Raw genomic sequence first — 19,820 nt, 5'->3', positions numbered from 1 at the left:
CACACACACACACACACACACACACACACACACACACGGGCTGGAGGCCAGTGAGGAAGGGCTGGCCCCATCCAATCTCACCTGGTCAATGTTCAGCCTCAGCGGCATGAGGGAAACTCTGAGGCAGCACTCGGGGCCTCCCAGGCCGGCCTCCGGGGCCACGTGCAGGGCCTTGATGGTGAGCTGGGGGGGCCGCATAAGAAGAGTCACCGAGACCCTGGCCCCATGCAACCTCGTCCGGGGTATCTCGCCCCGCCACCCCACCCTGGGACGCCTGTGGCCCTGCCGATTCCTGACCCTTCAGCCCTCGGCCTGGGATCCTGGGCCCCAGGTCCTAATTTGCCTCGCTACTTGGCCCCTTGGCCAGAAAGGCATCTGTGGTCAAGTCAGAGAGCCTTGGATTTAGAGCTGGGAGGGGGCCTTCACCCACAGTTTCCTCCTTGGGCCAGTCACGTCCCCACTGAGGGCCTCACCCTTTCCCCATTTTACAGAGGCAAGAACCAGCCCAAGGTTAGCCCAGAGGTAAATACTGAGCCAAGAGCTGATGACAGAATCGAGACACAACTCTTCCTTAGCTGTGTGACCCTAGGCAAGTCACTGCCCTCCCCTCCATGGGCCTCGGTCTCTTCGTTTACAAACGGGGTGCCAACGCCCTGTCCCCAGCTCAGCCTCGGGACTGTGCGGCACCGTACCATGTTTGAATGTGCCCGCCGCGGCATCTTCTCGCTCGTGTACAGATAGAGGAACTTGTTGATCTGGGAGGAGGCGAGCCGGTCCCGGATCTCCAGTTCCTGGACGATGAACACCTGGCGGGCCAGGGGCTGCTCCCCGGCCTCGGCGCCAGGGGCCGGGGCCCTCTCCTCCGTGGGGTAGGTCTCGTGCTGGAAGCTTACCTGAGGGGGGACAGGGGCACAGCCAGACACACCCGTCACTCAGGGCTAATAAGGGGCAAAGCCAGACCCTGCCTTGAGGCGTTTCTGATCTCCACTCACAGCGTTGGCCTAGGCCCTGCCCCAGGCCTTCAGGCACACCAGGTGGCTTTGTCCAGTGGATGTGGAGTTTGAGGACACCTGAGTTCAAATCCCAGCTCCAACTCCTTATATTGCCTGCGTGACCTTGCGCAAATCATCACCTCCCTGGGCCTCAGTTTCTTCATCCGTAAAATGAGGAGGTTGGATACAATTGCTTCTCAAGTTTCTCCTCCCTCCAAATTCGTGGTAATGTGATCCCAGCCCCGTTCCTTCTCAGTACCTCAGTTTCCCTTTTTGTAAAGAGGCCTCCTCTGCCCTTACCTTGCTGAGCTGGATCTCCATGAGGACATGGTGCTGCCGGCCACTGCCACCCTGGGTGCGCCAGGAGTTCTGGGGCCTATTGAGACCGGAGCACCGTGACGGGGAGCCCCGGGGGGCCGAGAGGCTGGATTTTGTCCTGCCACAGAGGAAGAGAAGGGGCTTTCATTCATCGCTTACCAAGTACCTACTGTGTGCAGGACGCTGAGGGACGGGTCAATCAGTATAGATACGACTGAACTCCTGCCTTCACGGAGCTCAGTCTGGGAGAGGGTGAGGACCCACACCCAGGCATATGATGCCCAACATGGCGAGCAGAGTGTCTGAAAAGGCAGCGCATGGGAGGCCTGAAGGCAGGAGGAGGTCAGGGAATTACCACCCACAGCACGCCCCAATAGAGTAACCCCCCGTGAACCGCACCACGACACTCACTGAGACTGAGTGACTTGTCTGGGGTCACTCATCATATAGGGGGGTCTCAGGAGGGTCCTCTGGGCCCAGCACGTGGTTATACACCTCTCTCAGGAGGGATGGAGGGGGACAGTGAGGGGACAGAGGGAAGGGGGGAGGAGAGAGTCGGGGGGGGGAGAGAGAGAGAGAGAGAGAGAGAGAGAGAGAGAGAGAGGGAGAGGGAGAGGGAGAGAGAGAGAGAGGCTGCTCCAAGGGCAGGGATGTTGTGCAAAGACATGGGTGAGGCAGTGTATGCTCAGAGTGGCGGGCACCATCTCGGCTGCAGCCTGCAGGGAGGTCGCGGCTGAGAAAGCTGAAAAGCTCAGTGGGTGCCCAGGTTTCTCTGAGGGCTCCAGAAAAGGTTCCCCTGCCTGCTCCGGACACTGCAGGCCCTGCTGGCTGCCCCAGGTTCTTGGCAGCTCCATGGGAGGCCCAGGCTCAGGAGACCTGGCTTCCAATCCCACCCCCACGATCCGAGTGACTGGGCAGGTGACTCGTCCTCCCTGAGCCCAATTCTGTGCCCACCTCAAGGGGCTCAGTCAGCCTTGGAGAATGAGCCTTATGCCCCAGCTGGGGTTCTTTCTGGAAGGTCCGCACTCTCCCCCTCAAACAGAAGAAGCTGGCGCTGCCCGCCTCACCTGTGGCTGTGGTGAGGCCCAAAATCCCGGCCCCCGTAGAGATGCCAGACAAGAGAGACCTCTCTCAGCACCAGCCGGCTGGTGGGCACAGGGAAGTGGGCAGGGGCTCGCAGCAGGTCCGTGCTGCCCAGGGGTCGAGAGAAGTGACCGTCCCGGACCGTGATGGGGCCAGGCTGTAGCTTTGTCACGACCGGCTCGCCGTCCCGGGGCTGGGGAGAAGTGGGGTGGAGAGAGGGGTGAGGAGGCCAGGATGACCGAGCCCCGCCTTGGTTACACCTCAGTCAGGGCCCCCTCCCATTCAATTCTGGGGGGCCCCGATCCCCCATCCCGTGTTGGAGTCGGCCCCCAATGGCCCTGCTCCCCACGGGCACGCACAGGGATGCCAAGGCCAGGGGCATCCAAGATGCAGAATTCATCACTGTCCAGGGCGTCCCCGTCCCCATCCCCATCCTCTGCCTCCTCTTCTTCCTCTTCTTTGGCTCCGAGGCTGCCTTCAGAAGGGCCGTCAGGGGATGGAGGGGGCTGGGCCCCACCCCGCTCACCTGGGAAAAGGTAAACAGACACCGGAGAGGCCTGCCGCAGGGGCCCACCACCTGCAGGGACAGAAAGGCCAGAGATGGGCAGATGGGTTGGGCCACCCCCCCCCCCATCACCCAGGAGGCACAATCCGCCCGCCCGTACCTGACGGCAGGGCCAGATCCCGCAGGCTCCGCTCTGTATCAATGAGGGCGTCTGTCAGGTCCCGCTGGTTGATAAGGGCAGTTTCAGCTGGGGGGCAGGAGGGCAGGGAGGCCGGGCTCTCTGAGAGCTGGAGGGAGCGAAAGGATGAGCGGGAAGGCAGGAAGGCCCGGTGGCCCCCCTGGAGGACAAAGCACTCCCCACGAGCCTAAGTATCCTAACCTCTCGAGGCCCTCAATTACCACAATCTTAAGGCCCAATCCCTGATGATGGGGCGGGGAGGGGGGCCCTCAGCCACCTGCCCTCTCCTTCTCCACGGCCCCCCACCCCTGCCAGCCCGTGGCTGTCCTGGGGATCAGCAGAGCCTCAAAGTAAGAAGGGCCCCGGGCCTGGGCTGGGGCACCCAGGGTCTTCCCCACAGTTCCCGCCTGCCCACATCACCAGAGCAGGGGCCCGCCCTCACCTGAACCTTCTGGCCAGCGATCTCGGTGGGGCTGGGGGGCCGAGCCGGGGGGTGCAGATCGCCGGAGCCTACCACATACTGGAGCAGGTTGGCCAGCAGGGCACAGGAGTCAGCACAGCTGTGCAGGTGGACCACATTGTTGGAACAGCGCAGCTCAAAGAGGGGCTGGCTCTGCGGGGGGAGGGTTCTTGCTCAGGGAGCGTCCTGCCCAGCGGGGTCACTCAGCGGCTCCAGACACAGACTGCCACGCGCTTGCTGGGTGACCCCGGGGCAGGGCCCTTTCCCTCTCCGGGCCTGCTTTCTCATTTGGGAAATGAGGGGCCGCATTGGGTGACTTCTAAGCATACCGGCAGAGCCTTAGGGGCTGCTGGGAGCTCGTCTCCCCTTCTCCAGGGAGCGGGGGGAGGGGGGCAGCCCCAGAACCGGCCCTTGGGGTCTCCCGAGCTCTGCTTGGCAGAAGACGGCTGGACCCCTGACCGTTTCTCCCCTGGTGACCTCTCACCCCTGTTGGGTAGGGGTGACTGGCTCCTGAGGAAGGAATCTCATTGGCTCAGCCCTGGCTGTCCCCCCTACCTCCCTCCCTGAGGCTCCTTCCTAGCGGCCACTTGTTACCATCGATGAAAGAGACTTGCTCTGAGCTCCGCCCTGGACTCTCTCCAGGGGGTCTGTGCCCACCACCATACAGCGCTGCTCACCAGCTTGCCCTCAGTGCTGCCTTTCCAGGTCTTGATCACGAGTTCCAGCAGATCCACGTCCAGGACGCAGACATAATCTGCCAGGGAAATCGAGGGAGGGGCTCAGCCCGGCCCGGACAGCCCCCTCCCTCACTAGGACGTTCTGGTCAGGGAGGGCCCCGTCGCTCATTCAGCAAACATTAAACACCCTTGGTGTGCAGGGCCTTGCCCCAGGAGCGGTCATCCCTGCTGGGGGGAGGAGGGAGCCCCGTGCCCCTGAGGGAAAGATCACTACTGCCCTGGGGCTGGCTTGGGGGACAGGATGGGTGCACATGCCTCCCTCTGGCCTGGGGGGTGGGTGCTGCCAGCCTCTCACCTTTCCGCAGATCGAGAGGCTCGCTCCCACACCTGTCAGACAGGTAGATGGCGGAGTCATCGAGGATGAACCTGCCGGGGAGAAGACAGGGTCGAATGAAGGAAGGCTGGCGGCACGCGGGGCCCTTCTGGCCGCCCTGCTGACACCCCTGATATCTCCCAACTCCAGGCCTTTGCCCTGGCTGTCCCTCCTGCCTGCAATGGTCTCCCTCCTCCTCTCCAGCCGCTGGCTTCCTTTGAGGCCCGGCTCAAACACCGCCTCCTTCCCCCGACACTCCTGACTCCCCCAACCCTGGGGTTCACTTTGCATGAGTCTGTCTGGTCTTGGGGCAGGTGCTGCCTTCCCTTTGGCATGCAAGATACTGGAGGGCAGGGGAGGATGAGCACAGGACCGTCAGACAGCAAACATTCGTTCTGTGCCCACTCTGTGCCCCACACTAGGGAGAGACACAGAGGCAAAGATTAAGCCCTCTCTGCTGGGCTCTCCCTTAAAAAGGGCTTGTGGATGGATGGACGGCGGGACGGTGGGGAGCTGAGAACAGAGGGGTGGCCCGAGGGAAGCACAGAGGGGGAGAGAGAGAGACACAGAGCGGCACATCAGGGACAAACAGCGTGCCACGTACTGCCATGTGGCCCCCGGAGGAGCCAGGCCGTGGGCCTGCCAGATGACCCCATTCTAACGCTAGAGTCCCCACCGAGGCAGGCCTGGGCAAAGAAGGACCCATTGCAGAGCCCCTCCTTGGCCTCCTTGGGGCTGCCCCCAAGCCCAAGGCAAGTGGCTGATGAGCTATCTGCCTGGCCTGGGGAATGACGACCGGAATGACGAAGCTGGGGAAAACTTCCCAGGCCAGCCCAGAAGGGGCCACACTTCCTGCCCGTCGTTTCCAGGAGACAGTGAGCTTCTACTCCCCAGCCCTGCACCAACAGGTGCTTAAAAATACTCACTGGACTGGCCTGAATCGCTGGTCTGCTCATGCCCAATTTCTCCTGCCAGACGCCCAACCTCACCTCACACCTGGGAGGCAGAGACCCTCTCTCTCCAACCCCAGCGCTCCCAGACCCCTGGAAGTTCTGTGACGACCTCTCTATGCCTCGGTTCCCTCCTCTGTAAAATGGGCATGTGCTCAATGGTCCCTTCCGGTTCAAAGGTCCTTCCTCTTTTTCCTCCACAAATCCTACCACCATAGACCTGCTCTCTTCCCATTCCTAAATGGCTAGGGCTTGATTCGGGGGGGGGAGAGGGTTCGGGGGGCATGGTGGCAGGGGTCCCCACCTGAGCAGGAAGGTGGAGGTGTCCATGATGATGTTGCTAGAGAGGGTAAAAGTCTCTGCAGTGATGAGGACGCGTACAGGAAGGTGGAGAGGCCTGGGGGACACATACTGGTTACAATAACAACGGCGCAGACGCTTGGGAAAAGATGCTTAACTTTCACTTTCTGGATGGAGAAGCGGAGGCCCCGAGAGAAGCCTGGCCAGGGTCAAGTCGCCCCCCCGCCCACTGCGGGCGGCCTTGGGCCCTGGATACCTGTAGTCAACGGCGCAGGAAAACAAATGTGTGTGCAGGACAGTGATGACCGTAGGTGGCACAAAGCCAAGGATGGGGTCATCCAAAACGTCCAAGAAGTCCAGGAGCTGTGGACCGGAGACAGGGGGTGAGGTGGGGGGTGGCAGCAGGCGCTCGGAGCAGCCCCCTCACCTGCCCCCACTCACCTGGCAGTGCCAGCTTTGGCTGGGCAGGGCCATGCGGTGGCGAAGGGTGGCTCCATGTAGCCGCAGGGTCACCAGGAACTCCTAGACGAGGGCGAACACAGAGTCAGGGCATGGCAGGCATTGGGGGGTGGCCTCCTGGGCACACATCTGCCAAAGTGCCCCAGACCAGGGTGGCATAGTACCTTAACGTTCTTCTGGGGGTCTAGGTGAATGCGCACAGCCGTGGAGAGCATGCGCGGCCCCTGGCCCTGGCCTTTGCGGCCTGCAGAGCCCCGATCCGTCACTCCTTCCTCCGATGGGTAGATGGTCGGGGCCAGCTGGGCGGGTGGAGTGAAGCTGGGTACCTCAAGCCGGGAAGGTAGTAAGTAGTCTTCCACTACAGCTGGGGGGAGGGGAGAGCCTTAGGGAGGGGGGCCCCGCTCCCCTGTCCCCTCCCTCATCCCCCAGTCCCACAGCACCCCCTCATACCTTGGTGGTAGAGGGCCGCCTTCTCAGACTCGAGGCAGAGGTAGCCAAGCCCCGGCTGGCCCAGGTACTGGGAGACGCTGAAGATGGTGCCCTGGGTCACGTCGAGGACTAGCTCCCCATGACAGTCCTCCAGCTTCTTTCCCCCCTCCCCCTGAGAGACACAAGCACGGCCTCCAGTTGGTGTGGACCCCCAGGGCTGGCAGAGTGGAATCGTTTAGCCTGCCTGGCCTCAGTTTTCCAATCTGCAAAATGATCTCTAAGCTCCTAACCCAATGATCCCATGCGTCTTCTCTCCTCTCTGGCCTGAGGGTCATCTATAAAGCAGGCATAACAATCCCTCATCCTTCCTGGCTGGAAACCCTCTGAAGAGACCCAGAATGCCAGGCGTGGGACCTGAGGCCCGATAATGTCTGCTCCGATGGCCTCAAGGGTCCTCCCCCTGCTTCCTCAGTCCAGCTCCTCTGCTAGACATTCGAGGCCCTGCCCAAGCTTGCCCCACCCTCCCTTTCGAGCCTTCCCAAGCACACATCCTTATCTACAGTCTCTCCTCCTCCAGGTTCAAGCTCTAATACCCCCTTTCCCACGAAGCCTCCCCCAATTTCCAACGTGGGTAAGAGCCTCCCGGAGCCCCAGGCCTGCCTCGTGTGCGGCCGTACCACAGACGACCTGAGAGAGCACTGTCCCTTGAGAGGGGACGAGCCGCTTTCCCCAGTGACTCAGGGAATGGCTGTGACCAGCTGGGCCTCCTCCTGGCCAATGAGTCAGCGGGCGATGCCAGGGATCACGATCAGCTCTTTCCCTGGCCCAACACTCGGGCCCATCTCCTGAGGCCCTTCTGTGGCCACCCTCCTAACCTCAGAGCACACGGGGCAGGACAGAGACTACTGGCCAGAGAACAGTCGGAGACCCCAGTTCAAATCCTACTACCTTGCAAGCTGCATGACCTTGGACCAGGGACTGAATGAGGCCCTTCCTGGGCTCCCAGGGGCCCCCACCCCCAAGCAGGCTGGCCACTCCTTGTCTGCCGGGCCCTGGCCTGCGCCTCCCTCGCTCACCTTGCTCTCACACAGCACAGTGATGCGTCCCTTCAGCACTGTTACCAAGGTGGAGAAAGTGCTCTGGGCACGGGGACCCCGGGGCTCTGGCGCGGGGGGCTGTGGGACCCCTGACCCATCCACCGAGAAGAAGTGAGCGTCTTCCTCTTCAGAGTCCGAGTCTGGACGCAGGAAGAGATGACATGGTCACCCCGCCATGGCCAGGCCCTCCTAGCCAGCCCTTCCCTTCCTTCCCGGTACCCTTGGCCCTCCTACCCAGCTTAAAGGCAGATTTGCACATCTTAAAGTTGTCCTGCCAGAAGGCAGAGGGCCCGGGGAAGCCCGGGGCGGCCACAGAAGCAGCAGGGCCGAGGTCAGGGAGCAGCTCTCCAGGCTCCCACATGAGCAGATCATTGTTGATCCTGTGGGAGGAGGGAGACAGCAGCTAGGTGAGAGAAGCCACCCCCCCCACCACGCCCGCTGTGCCCCCAGGTGCCTGCCCACCTGTTGTAGATGCTCTCGTAGACCTCCTTGCTGGGCAGGAAGATGTGGGCGCTGGGCAGGGTCAACTCCAGGCTGCATCGGGACAGGGCCAATGTTCGGCTCTGGAACTGTCCCATCTCCTCGGGATCACCAGGAATCACCATCTAGGGGCCCGGAGGATCCCCCAAAGATTAGCGGGGCCCCCCTTCTCCACACCGGACGGGTTCCCATCAGATCCAGCTCACTGCACATCGTGGCGTTTGGTGGATGAGGGCAAAGGGGAAGTCCCAGTGGGACAGGGTCCACGTGATCTGCCCAGAGCCGGGGGACGCCTTACCCCAACTATCCCAAAGTGGAATGGGCAGCCAGCAGAATGAGCTCGCCATCACTGCACGGGCCGGACGACCAATGTCCCTCGCCCCGCCCGATGCCGCGGCCCTTTGCCTGGGCCTCACACTGAGCTTCTCACTCACAGAAGCTGAGCTCAGTCCGGTCGCTGGCATCGACGGCCCCAAGAGGCCCCCGGTCCATCCCGGTCCGAGCCATCTGTCCCACGCTTCTCTGTGCAAACTGTCTTCTCGCTGACTCACTAAGGAGTCAATCCTCTGACACTCAGAAACCCTCTGGGGCTCCCTACCACTTCAAGCGCTCTGGGCCCTGCCGCTCAAACTGCACCCAGCTACAGATCCGACCAAGCCCAGGCAAATTGGGCCACGATGGGGCGCCACGGTGCACAGAGCCCAGGAAGACCCAAGTTCAAGGCCTGCTGCCTGCCTCACCCTGGGCAAGGCACTTCACCACCTGTTTGCCTTAGTTTCCTCAACTGTAAAATGGGGATAATAACAGCACCTACCTTGCGAGATTGTTGTGAGGATCAAAGGAAATGCTATTTGTAAAGCATGTAACAGTGTGCCTGGCGCACCGTAGTGATGCTTCCTCCCTTGCTCTCCTAGGGCAGCTCGTGCGGCCTTGGCCGGTCACTCCCTCCCCTCATTGGCTTTCCTCCCTCTCTGACAGCTCCTCGTTTCCCTGGCTGGATGCTCCTCCAGGTCCTGCCCTCTAACCACTGGGGTCCCTCACGGCTCTGGCCTGGGCCCCCTTCTCTCCTCCCTATGTACTGCTTCACTTGGGGATCTCCTCAGCTCCCACGGATTTAACAACCATCTCTATGCTGAGGATTCCACATCCACCTCTCCTGCCCCAGCCCCTGCGCTGACCTCCAATCTCAGCTCTCCAGCTGCCGTTCAGACGTCTCTGGATATCCTGTCCAGAACGGACCTCGTTATCCTTCCCCAATACTGAGGAGGGCAACATCCTCCTGGACCCCCAACCTGGGACTCAGCCTGGCCTCCCTCACTCTCTCTCATCCCTCAAATCCACCTCTGCAGCACCTCTCCCCTGACCCAGCCTCCACCCCGGGGCAGACCTTCACCCCTCACCCCTGGATAATTGCAGTAGCTGCTGGGAGAGGGGGGGTCTGCCTGCCTCAAGCCTCTCCTCATCCCCGTCCACCCTCCATTCAGCCCTCAACGCGATTCTCCTCAAGCCCAGGCCTCTCTCACCCCCAGGATCAAATACAAAACGCTTCGTGTGCCTTTCTGGAGAAAGGCCGGGCACCGTCCCCTCCGTGGGCCCTGGGCACTCTCTCTGGCTGCCCCGGGCCCAGAAAGCTCTTCCTGCTCACCTCCTCCGGGTCTCCTTCAGTCCCAACTCACAGCCCACCTTTGACAACACACCCCTCCCAGGCGCCCTCACACTATCTCATGACCTCTGAGACCATCTCCAATTTATCTGCCTAGATCTTCTTGTCTCCCCCATTAGACTGGGAACCCCGAGGGCAGGTTCTGTCCCCTGTGCTTAGTCGGCACTTAAATGCTGACTGACTGACTTGATAAGACCTTTCCTGCCCTGATTGGCTGCCCTTCTGAGTCACACAAACACTCCCTTATCTGAGGACCTCGTTCTGGGACAATTTAATTGAACAAGCCCCAGCCAGAAAGCGGGGAGAGCCGGGTTCCAGTTTCTGCTGGAACCTGACCCCCCCTCAGCCCCCCACCAGGCTTAATTGTCCTTGTGCTCTGGGAGCAGCAGGGCTGGGAGGGCGCCTCACCTCCTCGGTCTCATACATGGTCCTCTTGGAGGAGAAGGGCGAGGGCTCGGGCTCCCGCAGATCGCAGGGGCTCTCGGCTGATGACAGTTCCAGGTCCTCCCCCTTGTCCAGCACCAGGTCCCACTGGGAGCTGGTATACTGGGGGTTCAGGGTCACCACTGCCCTGCCAGGGAGGAGGGCTCTCACTGGGGGTGGGAGCCCGGCCCCCCAGACCCAAGGCCTGCACCCCCCACCCCTCGTGGCCCCCTCTGCTAGGGGAACCCCAAACTTACTTGGGTAGGATATACTTGCGGCCAGGGCCCCGGGGGTCCAGGGTTTTGGAGATGCGGAGGCAGGGGACAGGGGGCTTCTCCCTGTCCTCGTAAGTCCCTGTGTTGGGGCAGGGGAAGGAAGGAGGGCCGGTCACGGCTGTGCCGAGTCTGGGCCAAGGCTCTGGGGGTACGTGGGGCGGGATGAGGCTCCCCTACCATGCAGGTCACTGCAGGTCAGCTCCAAGCGGGTGGGGGCCTGTGGGCTGGGGCCGTGGCTCAGCTCCGACTGGAACTCGAGGTCCGTCAGCTCGAGGCGCAGAAGCTCCTGCCGCACAGCATGGCCCGCCCAGGGGTCGCGCTCTGGACGCAGGTCGGGGATGGGGAACCGCAGCCGAAGGGTGGCGTGGGGGGCCACGACCCGCAGGGCCGTCTGGTGCTCCATGGCACAAGGAGGCTCTCCCTGGGGGAAGACGGGGCTCAGGGGGGCTTGGGCCTTCTCCTGTCTCCTCCCTGCTCTGGGGAGTAAGAAGAGGGCTTCTCGCCTGACATCGCCCCATCTGAGACCCAGAGCTGGGACTGCCCTTCCATTTGACCGTTGAGGAGACTGAGGCACACAGCAGGGTGCAGAGCCAGGGTCTTTGACAAATCCAGGGTCCCCACACACTCTCCCACATTCTGGGGAGAGAGAATGTGTGTGCCCCACAGCGGCCCCCGCGTTTTCCCAGGGTTCTCTCCCAAGAGAATGAGAGGGGGCAATAGGGGGTGGACAACGGGAAGGGGGATGGGCGGCAGGGGTGGACAAAGGGGAAAGGGGGATGGAAAGAGGGATCGAGGCCTCAAAGGCTCAAGTCCAAACCCCTCATTTTTATAGAAGGAATTGGGCCCTACACAGCCTGGCTAGCCTGAGGTCACGCAGGACAAAACTAACAGAAGCAGAATTCTAATCGGGATCCTCAGACGCCTCTGGAGATACTCTTCTCAGGAGACCCTAGTTCAAATCCCAGCCTGATTTCTTCTAAAACCGGCTGGCCAGCTCCCACCCCTCTGCTGCACACTGACCTGGGTGCTCCCTGTGCTGGCACTAGCAAAGCCTGGGGAAGGGGCAGCAGGGCTGCCCTGGGAGAGTCATGGCCCACCCGGGGGACTCCGGGCACATTACTAAATGTCTATTTCCTCATCTGAAGAATCAGGGCCTGGATGGGGGGCCTCTGAAGGCCCCCCAGCTGTAAGCGTGGGAGCCTGTGATCGAAGCCTTCCCGGCTGTGACCCCCCGCAAAGGCCCCCGGGACTGGAAAGGGAGGTTCCTCACCAGCACGGAAATGAAACCAACACAATCCTGGGAACTGAGACCCCTCTTCCATCCCCCAACTCTCAGGCAAAAACCCACTTCCTGGCCCACAGCAGCCCGAACCCTTGCCCAGGCCCGGGACATCGTCTCCCCTCACCTCTGCCTCTCAGAACCCCCCCATCTTTCCCGACTGCCCTGCCCAGCTCCCGGAGCTTTGCCTCCCTCCTGGAACATCAGCTCCTCAAGGGCAGACGATGAGTTTGCTGACTGACTTACTGATTCCCACGCCCACCCCCCAGGCTGGCTCACCAGCAGGCTCTGCTCCTGGTGCATGGGAGTGGTGGCAAGATGGAACAGGGCCCCGAGCCGGTCCAGGGCTCCCAGCTCCACATCAGACTGGAATTCGGCCAGTTCCAGGGACAAGTCGGAGGTACAGTGGCACGAGGCTGCCCGCCGGGGGTGGCTCTGTCAGTGGGCAGAGACGGAAGGACACAGAGCTAAAGGCAAGCAGCCTGGGGAGAGGGCTGCCAGGAAGCCAGAGGCCGAGCCCTCGTCCTGCTACTGTCCGAGGTCACACAGCTGGGAGGTGGCTAACTGGGGTCCCCTGAGGCCCTCCTTACCTTGGGGATCCGGCGCTGGGTCTGGGTGTACCGCAGGTGTGCACAGGGCCGGGCTGAGGCCCCTAAGCTGGAGCCGTTGGGGAAACTCAGGAGCTGGGAGGACAGGAAGGGTGGGGTGGGGGTTGGGGGACAAGTGAGGACCTGGCCCGCTGCCCCTCCCCCCAGCAGGACCAGAACCCTCTGACCCCTGCCTCCCCCTCACTCACCTCCATGTACTCTGGCTCAGGCGCCCCTTCAGGCCACAGACACTCCAGCACCTCCAGCTGGCCAAAGAGCAGGTCGGTGCTAAAAGCCCGGCCCCTGCCTCCGGCCCCTCCGCGCTGCTCCCAGTTCAGCTGCACGGCAGAGCCCGTTAGCCTGCAGGGTCCAAGGCAGAGGTCTCAGCCGTCCGCTCAGCCCACCGCCTGCCCCGTGCGGGGCCACCGCCCGCCCCGTACCTCACGTGGCTTCGGGGGCAGGCCTTCTGGAAGCGGGGCCGGAGCTGGTGGAAGTCCCGGGCCCCAAAGGGGCCCTCTTTGGCAGCATCAAACTCGGCAAAGAAGTGGGTGGCAAGGTCGGGGGGGCAGCCGGGGGGCGCCCCTGGGGGCTGCTGCAGGGTCGTCAGCGTCAGTCCCCCCAAGGTCACCTTCAGCAGCGACTCTGGGCGCAGGCTCTCTGGGGGGATGGGGGCTCCTGTCTTGCCTGGAGGAACAGGGTGGGGGGCTGGCACTGGGGACCTGAGCAAGGGTCTGTGGGAGCCCTGGTGTGCCTCCTCCCACCCCTCCAAGGTCCCCAGTGCTCTCCCTGTAATCCAATCTGATAAAGGGCTCGCATATCAAACATTCACTCCTCCAAAGCCCAGGAGAGGACAACACCTAACCCAGATGGATGGGTAGGTCATGGGGGAGGCCGTGTCAGGTCTGGGGGGGGGCCCTTCTGCACTCTCTGCTGCACACCCCCTTAGGTGATCATCTGCCCTAGAACAGACCGTTCAGGGACCCCATGTCCCCCCTTCCATTAGGGGGTGATGGGAGGGTGAGAGGCCACTTCCCTCCCTCACCAGGCAGGCGGCTGAGAGCGTGGAGGGCAGGGTGGGTGTGGGGACGCCGGGGGGTCCCATCACTGTGCAGGGACGAGCTCAGGTCCACGTCAGAGAGGGACAGCTCGGAGACAGAGCGGGCTGATGTCACGCTGCTGGTCAGGGCGGCCATGGAGAAGAAGAGGTCTGGGCATCGGGGGAGAGGGGAGAGCAACTCAGAGGGGGCGTCACGGTCCCCTCGGGGCCGGGGCAGGGGACCGTCCCATACCTGTGCTGTCCATGCCCACCAGAGGGTCGGAAGAGAGGGCCGGGCTGCCGCCCTGCAGCTGCTGGCTCAGGTCCTGCTCGATGAGCCTCAAGTCCTCAGCCCCAAGGGGCCGGTTCTTGTTTGCCTTCTCCAACAGCCCCTCTGTGTCTGGGGGGAGTGCAGAGGAGAGGCCTCAGGCTCCCGCCACCCGGCTGCCCACGCCCAGCTCCACCACGGCCTCGACCCCTCCCTGGCTTGGGCTGGGGCCTCACCGGCTAGGCTGAGGGCACCGAGGAGGTCCTGCAGTTGCAGGAGATGTTGGGGGGCCAGGAGTAAGTGCAGGCAGCCTAACTGCCCCGACACCTCCATCTGAAGAGAGAAGGGGGAGACAAGAGACCGGTCAGTGGCGGGCACTGGGCCCGAGAGCTGGAGCGGACCGTCCGTCCGGCGAGACCAGCACAGCGTTAACAGCGAAGGGGGGGACGCCACGGCCAAGGCCCCACAGAGAGGGCCCCTCTCTAGGCCTCGGCCCGGGTTCCGTCCACGTACGCGGAACCTGGCACGTGAGTTTCAGGAAGTCCTTCAATCCACTTCTCAGCAGCTCCTTCCTCTCCCTGTGGCCTCCTGCCCCCCCCCCCCCGTCCTGCCCTGGGCTCCTGGGAGGAGTCGGGAGGCCTCGCCTCTGACCCTGGCTGACGCCCTCAGCTCCCCTGGGGCCTGGGCAGCCCCTGCTCCTACCCTGGGCCCGGGGAAGGCCTCGTTCTGCTTCAGCTTCATGGTCAGCTCCATGTACCCGGAGCAGCTGCCAATCTGCAGTGGGGGCCCAGGGGACTCATCCTGGAGGAAGAGAGCAGAGGTCAGAGGGGGGAGATGTCCCCTCTCCCCCCACTCCTGCGCCCCCTGCCCTCAGCACGCTCCCACCTGACGGGGGGGACGCTCTTCATAGTGAAGCCTCACACCCGACAGCTGCAGCAGCTTGTGCAGGAAGGCAGGGGGCTGGTGCACGTCCACTGGGGGAGCCTGGCTCGGGTCCCGGACGGCCTCGTCACAGTACTCCAGTCTGGGGGGGGCGAGGGGAGACCCCGGGTCAGGGGGAGCCACGCACGACTGACTCAGGGCCGGGCACCGAGAAGCAGAATGAGCCCCTGGCCCTGAGGAGAGAGGGGACCCCAGTGGCCACTGTGACATCCGGAAAGGCCGGGGAGAGTGCCAATGACGAGGGTGGCCGGGTCTGGTTCTGCTGCCTGTCCCTCCCCCGGGGGTCCCCCCCCCACCTCTGAATGTGGACCTCCACGGCCATGCCGCTGTCTCCGCCACCTGGCACGTGCTCCACCCGCACGATGGTGTCCAGGAAGGTCACCTTGATTCTCCGAAGCACTGGGGTGAGAGAGGCCAGCGTCAGGCCCGACCGAGCTCCGGGCAGACGGGGCCCACCATGGCCTGGACACCCCGCCAGGCCCTGACGCTGAGGGGAGGGATGACGACGGCGGGGAGAGCCCCGGGGGCGGGAGCAAGGCCGGAGGGAGGAAAGGCCTCGAGACTGGGCCAGGCCACTCACCAGTCTCGATGGTCTGGGCGAACATCTCCAGGCCCTCCAGGGGCTGGGGGGGCTCGGAGGGCTCGGGGGGCCCCTCCCGAAGGCACTCCTGGGCGAGCTGCAGGCTGGTGGTCATGCAGGAGGTCCAGCTCTGGGACTCGGCCGTCCCAGGCACTGCAGGAAGCAGGGGTCAGCGCTGGGAGCTCCCAGAACCCACACCGCCCAGGCCCCCTCTCCCGCTCCTCCCGGGGCGGCGGTCCCGGCCTCACCTTGCCCGCTCCGCGGCCGCAGAGTGAGCTGCAGGCCAGACACCTGCATGGTGCAGTGGTCAGTGAGGAGGGCGGCCCAGGGTACGACCACCTCAATGGAGCCCACGAAGCCATCGACCAGCTCCAGGGGGGACTCCACGGACTCCAGCAGCTCGTTCACAGACTAGGAGCAAAGGCACGTGGGGGGTCAGGGAGCGAGGTCACTGGACGTGGCACCTATCAGGGTGTCAGTGTCCCTGAGGTCACCCCAGGCTCGACACGGCCCGACGAGCGGAGAGCTTCACTCAGGGTGACCCCAGGGCGGGGCCTGACTTCCTAGGGCCTCATCTGTAAAACGGGGATAAAAATGCCAGCAGTAACAACCGCTACAGGCACAAGGTGGCACCACAGCACTCCAGCCTGGAATAGGGAAGATCTGAGGCCAAATCTGCCCTCAGACAGTTCCTGGTGGTGTGACCCTGGGCAAGTCACTTCACCCTGTTTGCCTCAGTTTCCTCATCAGCAAAATGATGAAACCTCTCCAGTATCTCTGCCAAGAAAACCCCAAACCAGGTCACAGAGAGACCGAACAACAATTAGTCTGCAATAGACCTAACAAAAAGTCTCATCAGGACCTCACAACCTGGTGAGTGAGGTACACACTATTATTATTCCCACTTAACAGATGAGGAAACTGAGGCCCAAAGAGAGAGACCTGCCACGGTCACAAAGGTGAGGTCAATGGCAGAGCCAGCATTACTGACTGTGTCCCCTAAGGCCCTTCGGGCAGCCCCTGGGTGGGCATGTACCCTCTGCCCTGGTCGCTCCCTCTTCCCTCTGATCACCACCGCCCCTTCCCAGGCCTCAGGAGGCAGCACCCACCCAGTAACAATTCCCCCCCTGACTTGGGGGGCTTATGGCCCACTCTGGCCCTTCCTCTTCCCTCCCCTGGCAGGAAGGTCCTCGGCACAGGCCTCCAGGCTGCCTCCCAGGGACACCTTCTATGGCTCTCATCCCCCCCAGAAATGGATGCAATTCCTGGCCTGGGAAGCCCCAGCCAGCGAGCCAGGGTCCCAGGGGAGCCCCAGCCAGCGAGCCAGGGTCCCAGGGGAGCCCCAACTCTTGTTTTCTTGGGCTCTGGAGGAGGGGAGGAGGTGTGGTCCATGGGCCTAAGGCTATTCCCAGACTGCCCAATCACAGAGGAGGGGCGGGCATGAGACCAGCCCAGCTGCTGAGGTCACAGGTCAGACACAGAAATCTCCCTCCCCTCCAGAGGTGGGGGCTGGGGTTGCCTGGCCCCCAAGCGCCTCCACCCTGATTCCCAGCCCCTCTCCTCACTCAGTCTGCCCCTTTTCTCCCAGGGCACCCCTCCTTCAGCCCCCCAGTCCCCGGGGCTCTGTCCACTTTCCCTAAGTCTGCCCCTTCTGGGCCAGTTTCCCATGATCCTTCAGAGCCCCCAAACCCACTGCCAACCCCCCCCCCCCAAGCTCCTACACTCTACTCCAGCTCTTCTCCCCATGGGACCCTGCCAGGGACCCCCACTTTGACTCAGTTTCCCAGTCCTGGAAGAGCTCAGGAATCCAAAGACCTGGGCTTTGGGCCCGGGTCAAGGGAAGAAGCCCACGCTGTGGGTGTGGGTCTGAAGAAGACTAATTTGTGCTTCCTTCTATGAGTGCTGGGTCAGCTGAGCCGTGAATCACCCTGTCCAGCACCTGAGCCCCATCCCCATCCTGTGCTCCCCAGGCCCCCCAAGCCCCTGAGGGTCCTGGCTCTGCACTCTGCCCTTCCCTCTGACCAGGCTCCTCCCCCGGGCTCCTCTACTAGAGTCAGGGCCCCAGGAGGCCCCTGCCCCCAGCCCCAGCCCGGCCCCTGCCTGGGCCGGAAGTGACAATTGTTGCCAAACAGTCCCATGGCATGTAGATCAACACACAGGACTGACGTGGGCTGTTGTTGACATCAGGGACATCAGACAAGTGGGTGGCCCAGGCCTGGGGTGCCCCCCACCCCGTGACAGGCCTCCCCAGCCCCCAGGCACCCCGTCCTGGTGAGCCCCCCAACTCTGAGCCTGTGGGGAAAGGGGCTACCTGGATCCCCCCCAGACCACTGCCTGTCCTACGCGGGTTTGAAGGCCCCCTCCCCAGCTCTCTGCACCAAGACCCCTCTCCCCCAAATTCTAATGGAGAGGGGCAGTTGGATTTGGGGGGCTGTCCTCAGTTCCGTGACACTTCTTGGACACTCCCCTTCCTCCTTCAGCCCCGAGGCCCCTCTCCCCTTAGCCCCGTAATTGGGGGGAGTGTCTTCCCCCTCGGGGGTGGGGGCCGCCTCCTCCAGCTGCCTCCTCCCCCGCCAGGCTGATGGGGGAGCCTGGGCCGCGGCCCCGAGGACGCTGTCTCTGCCCGGCCTCGCTTTGTCCCATCCGTGCAATGGGGGCCCTGCCGAGGCCTGGGCTCCCTGGCCTCCCCGGCCCCTCCGGTCGCCCCAGCCCCGGCCGCTCACCCACACGTCCAGGTGGATGTCCCGCAGCCCGCCGCTGCCCTGGTACAGGTCCAGGCTGAGCTGCTCCAGGCTCAGCCGCTCCTGCAGGAAGTGGCCCAGGTAGTGCTGCAGCAGGTAGCGGCAGGCCCGCTTCTTCATGCAGCTCGACCACGGCCACAGCCAGCGCGACATGGCCGGGATCCACCCGCCTGCGCTCGCCGCCGGCCGCGCCGTTCACTCGAGCTCCCGGCTCGGCCCGCCGCTCAACCCGGCGCCAGGCCACGCCCTCGCCTCGCCGCCATTGGTCGGACAGGAGAGCGAAGCCCACTGATTGGTCGCGGGGGCGGGGCGCCGGAAAGAGCCCCGGCTTCTCGCGGAGCCACATAGGTCTCGTGATGAGAGACTGCGCCTGCGCCCGGGAGATTTGACCTCCTCGAAGTGGAGCGCAGGGGGACGCGTGATGGCGACGCTCGAGAAATAAGTCCCGAAGCGTAGTGCGCATGTGCTTCCCCGCCCCGCCTCCCAGCTTCTGGGTCACGAATTAAAGGGACAGTGTCTGATCAATTACGTCTCTGGAGCTGGAAGGGACCGTAGCCCCAGCGTCGTGTCCCACCCCCTCGTTTTTATAGGTGGAGAAACTGAGGCTTGGGAAGAGGAAAGAAGGACTTCGTCGCGGTCACTCTAGTAATGAGGGGCAGGCCTGGGACTTGAGCCTGGCCCTCTGACCCCACCACCCCAGGAAACTTTGTGGGACCATCCCAGAGCAGAGGACCGGGGGGTCGGGGGTCCGAGGAAAGACCCTCCTGGGGGGGCAGGGGGCGCCTCCTGCCTAGTACGTGGGGCTAAACTGGAAGGATTGCCAGGGCCAAGTGGGGGAGGGGGCGCGGCGGGACATTGAAGGCCCGGGAAAGAACTTGGCCTTGGACGGTCCGGGAGCCGGAGGGAGGGGAGGGTAAGGGCGTGACCTGGGATTAGACCTCTGTTAGGGCTGGTGTTCACCGCTCTGGGTGGGTGTGGGTGTGACGGGATTGGCTTGGGCAGGGTCCTTCTCCCTCCCAGGCCCCCCCCATCTCCTGACCAGAAAGACCTGCCCTGCCCTCCAGGAGCTTCCATTTGGGAGAACTAGGAGGGATTGGGCCACACTCCAGCAGACCAGGCAGCGACAAAGGCTTGGAGGTGGTAGATGGCCCATCCTGTGTGTGTCCAGTGTGGCAGGAGCGCAGCGTTTGGGATCGTGTGAGAAGACTGCCGAGGTCACAGGGGCTTGGGCTGCCTCGAGCCTTTGTGTCTGATCTCGGAGTTACTCAGGGGTTCAGGGGTTCCCCATCTTGGTCTCCCTTGTGCTTTTGGTGCCTATGGGACATCTGGCTCCAAACGTCCCCTGGGCAGCGGGAGGTCAGGAGAGAGCCAGGGGTGGGGTCAACATAGAGATGGCCATTGGAACTCATGGGAGCTGATGAAATCACAGAGTGAGGGACTAGGGGGGCAGAAGAGAAGAGGGCCAAGGACACACCCTTTGGGGGCACCCACAGTTAGGGAAGGTAATAAGAGCCCCCAGAGGTGGGAAGAAAACAGGGAGACTGGACAGTGTCACAAAAACCAGGCCCAGGAGAATGTGGGGAGGGGGGCAGCACCAAAGGTGGGACCTACTAAGCGACCCAGGCTATGAGCCTAGTCAGACTAGAAGGAAAAGCTGAGCCAGTAATGGCCATTTGAGAACTTGACCATTATCATCTCCTTTGACCCCTTTGCCAGCCTTGGGAG

General features: G+C 63.1%; 1 protein-coding gene across 2 annotated transcripts in view; it reads right to left on the bottom strand.

Annotated features, from left to right (window-relative positions):
- Positions 1-18,272, bottom strand: part of ATG2A (autophagy related 2A) — a 22,103-nt gene extending 3,831 nt beyond the window's left edge. For both annotated transcript variants that reach the window (XM_027856253.1, XM_027856254.1), the window contains exons 1-33: positions 18,078-18,272; positions 15,603-15,765; positions 15,355-15,507; positions 15,071-15,173; positions 14,718-14,856; positions 14,535-14,633; positions 14,069-14,165; positions 13,818-13,964; positions 13,571-13,735; positions 12,969-13,212; positions 12,738-12,888; positions 12,532-12,624; positions 12,221-12,376; positions 10,840-11,083; positions 10,645-10,741; positions 10,373-10,535; positions 8,284-8,426; positions 8,056-8,201; positions 7,801-7,961; positions 6,746-6,896; positions 6,460-6,659; positions 6,278-6,358; positions 6,093-6,199; positions 5,841-5,933; positions 4,569-4,639; positions 4,214-4,290; positions 3,519-3,689; positions 3,059-3,185; positions 2,753-2,970; positions 2,378-2,586; positions 1,293-1,428; positions 693-893; positions 82-183 (exon numbers count right to left, since the gene is read on the bottom strand). In XM_027856253.1, coding sequence (XP_027712054.1) covers positions 82-183; positions 693-893; positions 1,293-1,428; positions 2,378-2,586; positions 2,753-2,970; positions 3,059-3,185; positions 3,519-3,689; positions 4,214-4,290; positions 4,569-4,639; positions 5,841-5,933; positions 6,093-6,199; positions 6,278-6,358; positions 6,460-6,659; positions 6,746-6,896; positions 7,801-7,961; positions 8,056-8,201; positions 8,284-8,426; positions 10,373-10,535; positions 10,645-10,741; positions 10,840-11,083; positions 12,221-12,376; positions 12,532-12,624; positions 12,738-12,888; positions 12,969-13,212; positions 13,571-13,735; positions 13,818-13,964; positions 14,069-14,165; positions 14,535-14,633; positions 14,718-14,856; positions 15,071-15,173; positions 15,355-15,507; positions 15,603-15,765; positions 18,078-18,248 — 4,779 coding nt within the window. In that variant the 5' untranslated portion in view covers positions 18,249-18,272. The remainder of the gene's footprint in view (positions 1-81; positions 184-692; positions 894-1,292; positions 1,429-2,377; positions 2,587-2,752; positions 2,971-3,058; positions 3,186-3,518; positions 3,690-4,213; positions 4,291-4,568; positions 4,640-5,840; positions 5,934-6,092; positions 6,200-6,277; positions 6,359-6,459; positions 6,660-6,745; positions 6,897-7,800; positions 7,962-8,055; positions 8,202-8,283; positions 8,427-10,372; positions 10,536-10,644; positions 10,742-10,839; positions 11,084-12,220; positions 12,377-12,531; positions 12,625-12,737; positions 12,889-12,968; positions 13,213-13,570; positions 13,736-13,817; positions 13,965-14,068; positions 14,166-14,534; positions 14,634-14,717; positions 14,857-15,070; positions 15,174-15,354; positions 15,508-15,602; positions 15,766-18,077) is intronic.
- Between the last annotated feature and the right edge of the window lie 1,548 nt (positions 18,273-19,820).

This window comes from Vombatus ursinus, unplaced genomic scaffold, assembly GCF_900497805.2.
Source record: "Vombatus ursinus unplaced genomic scaffold, bare-nosed wombat genome assembly UNPS02011369.1, whole genome shotgun sequence".
Lineage (NCBI taxonomy): Eukaryota > Metazoa > Chordata > Mammalia > Diprotodontia > Vombatidae > Vombatus > Vombatus ursinus.
Note: the sequence above shows the minus strand (reverse complement) of the source record. Positions and strands in the feature narration are given on the sequence as shown.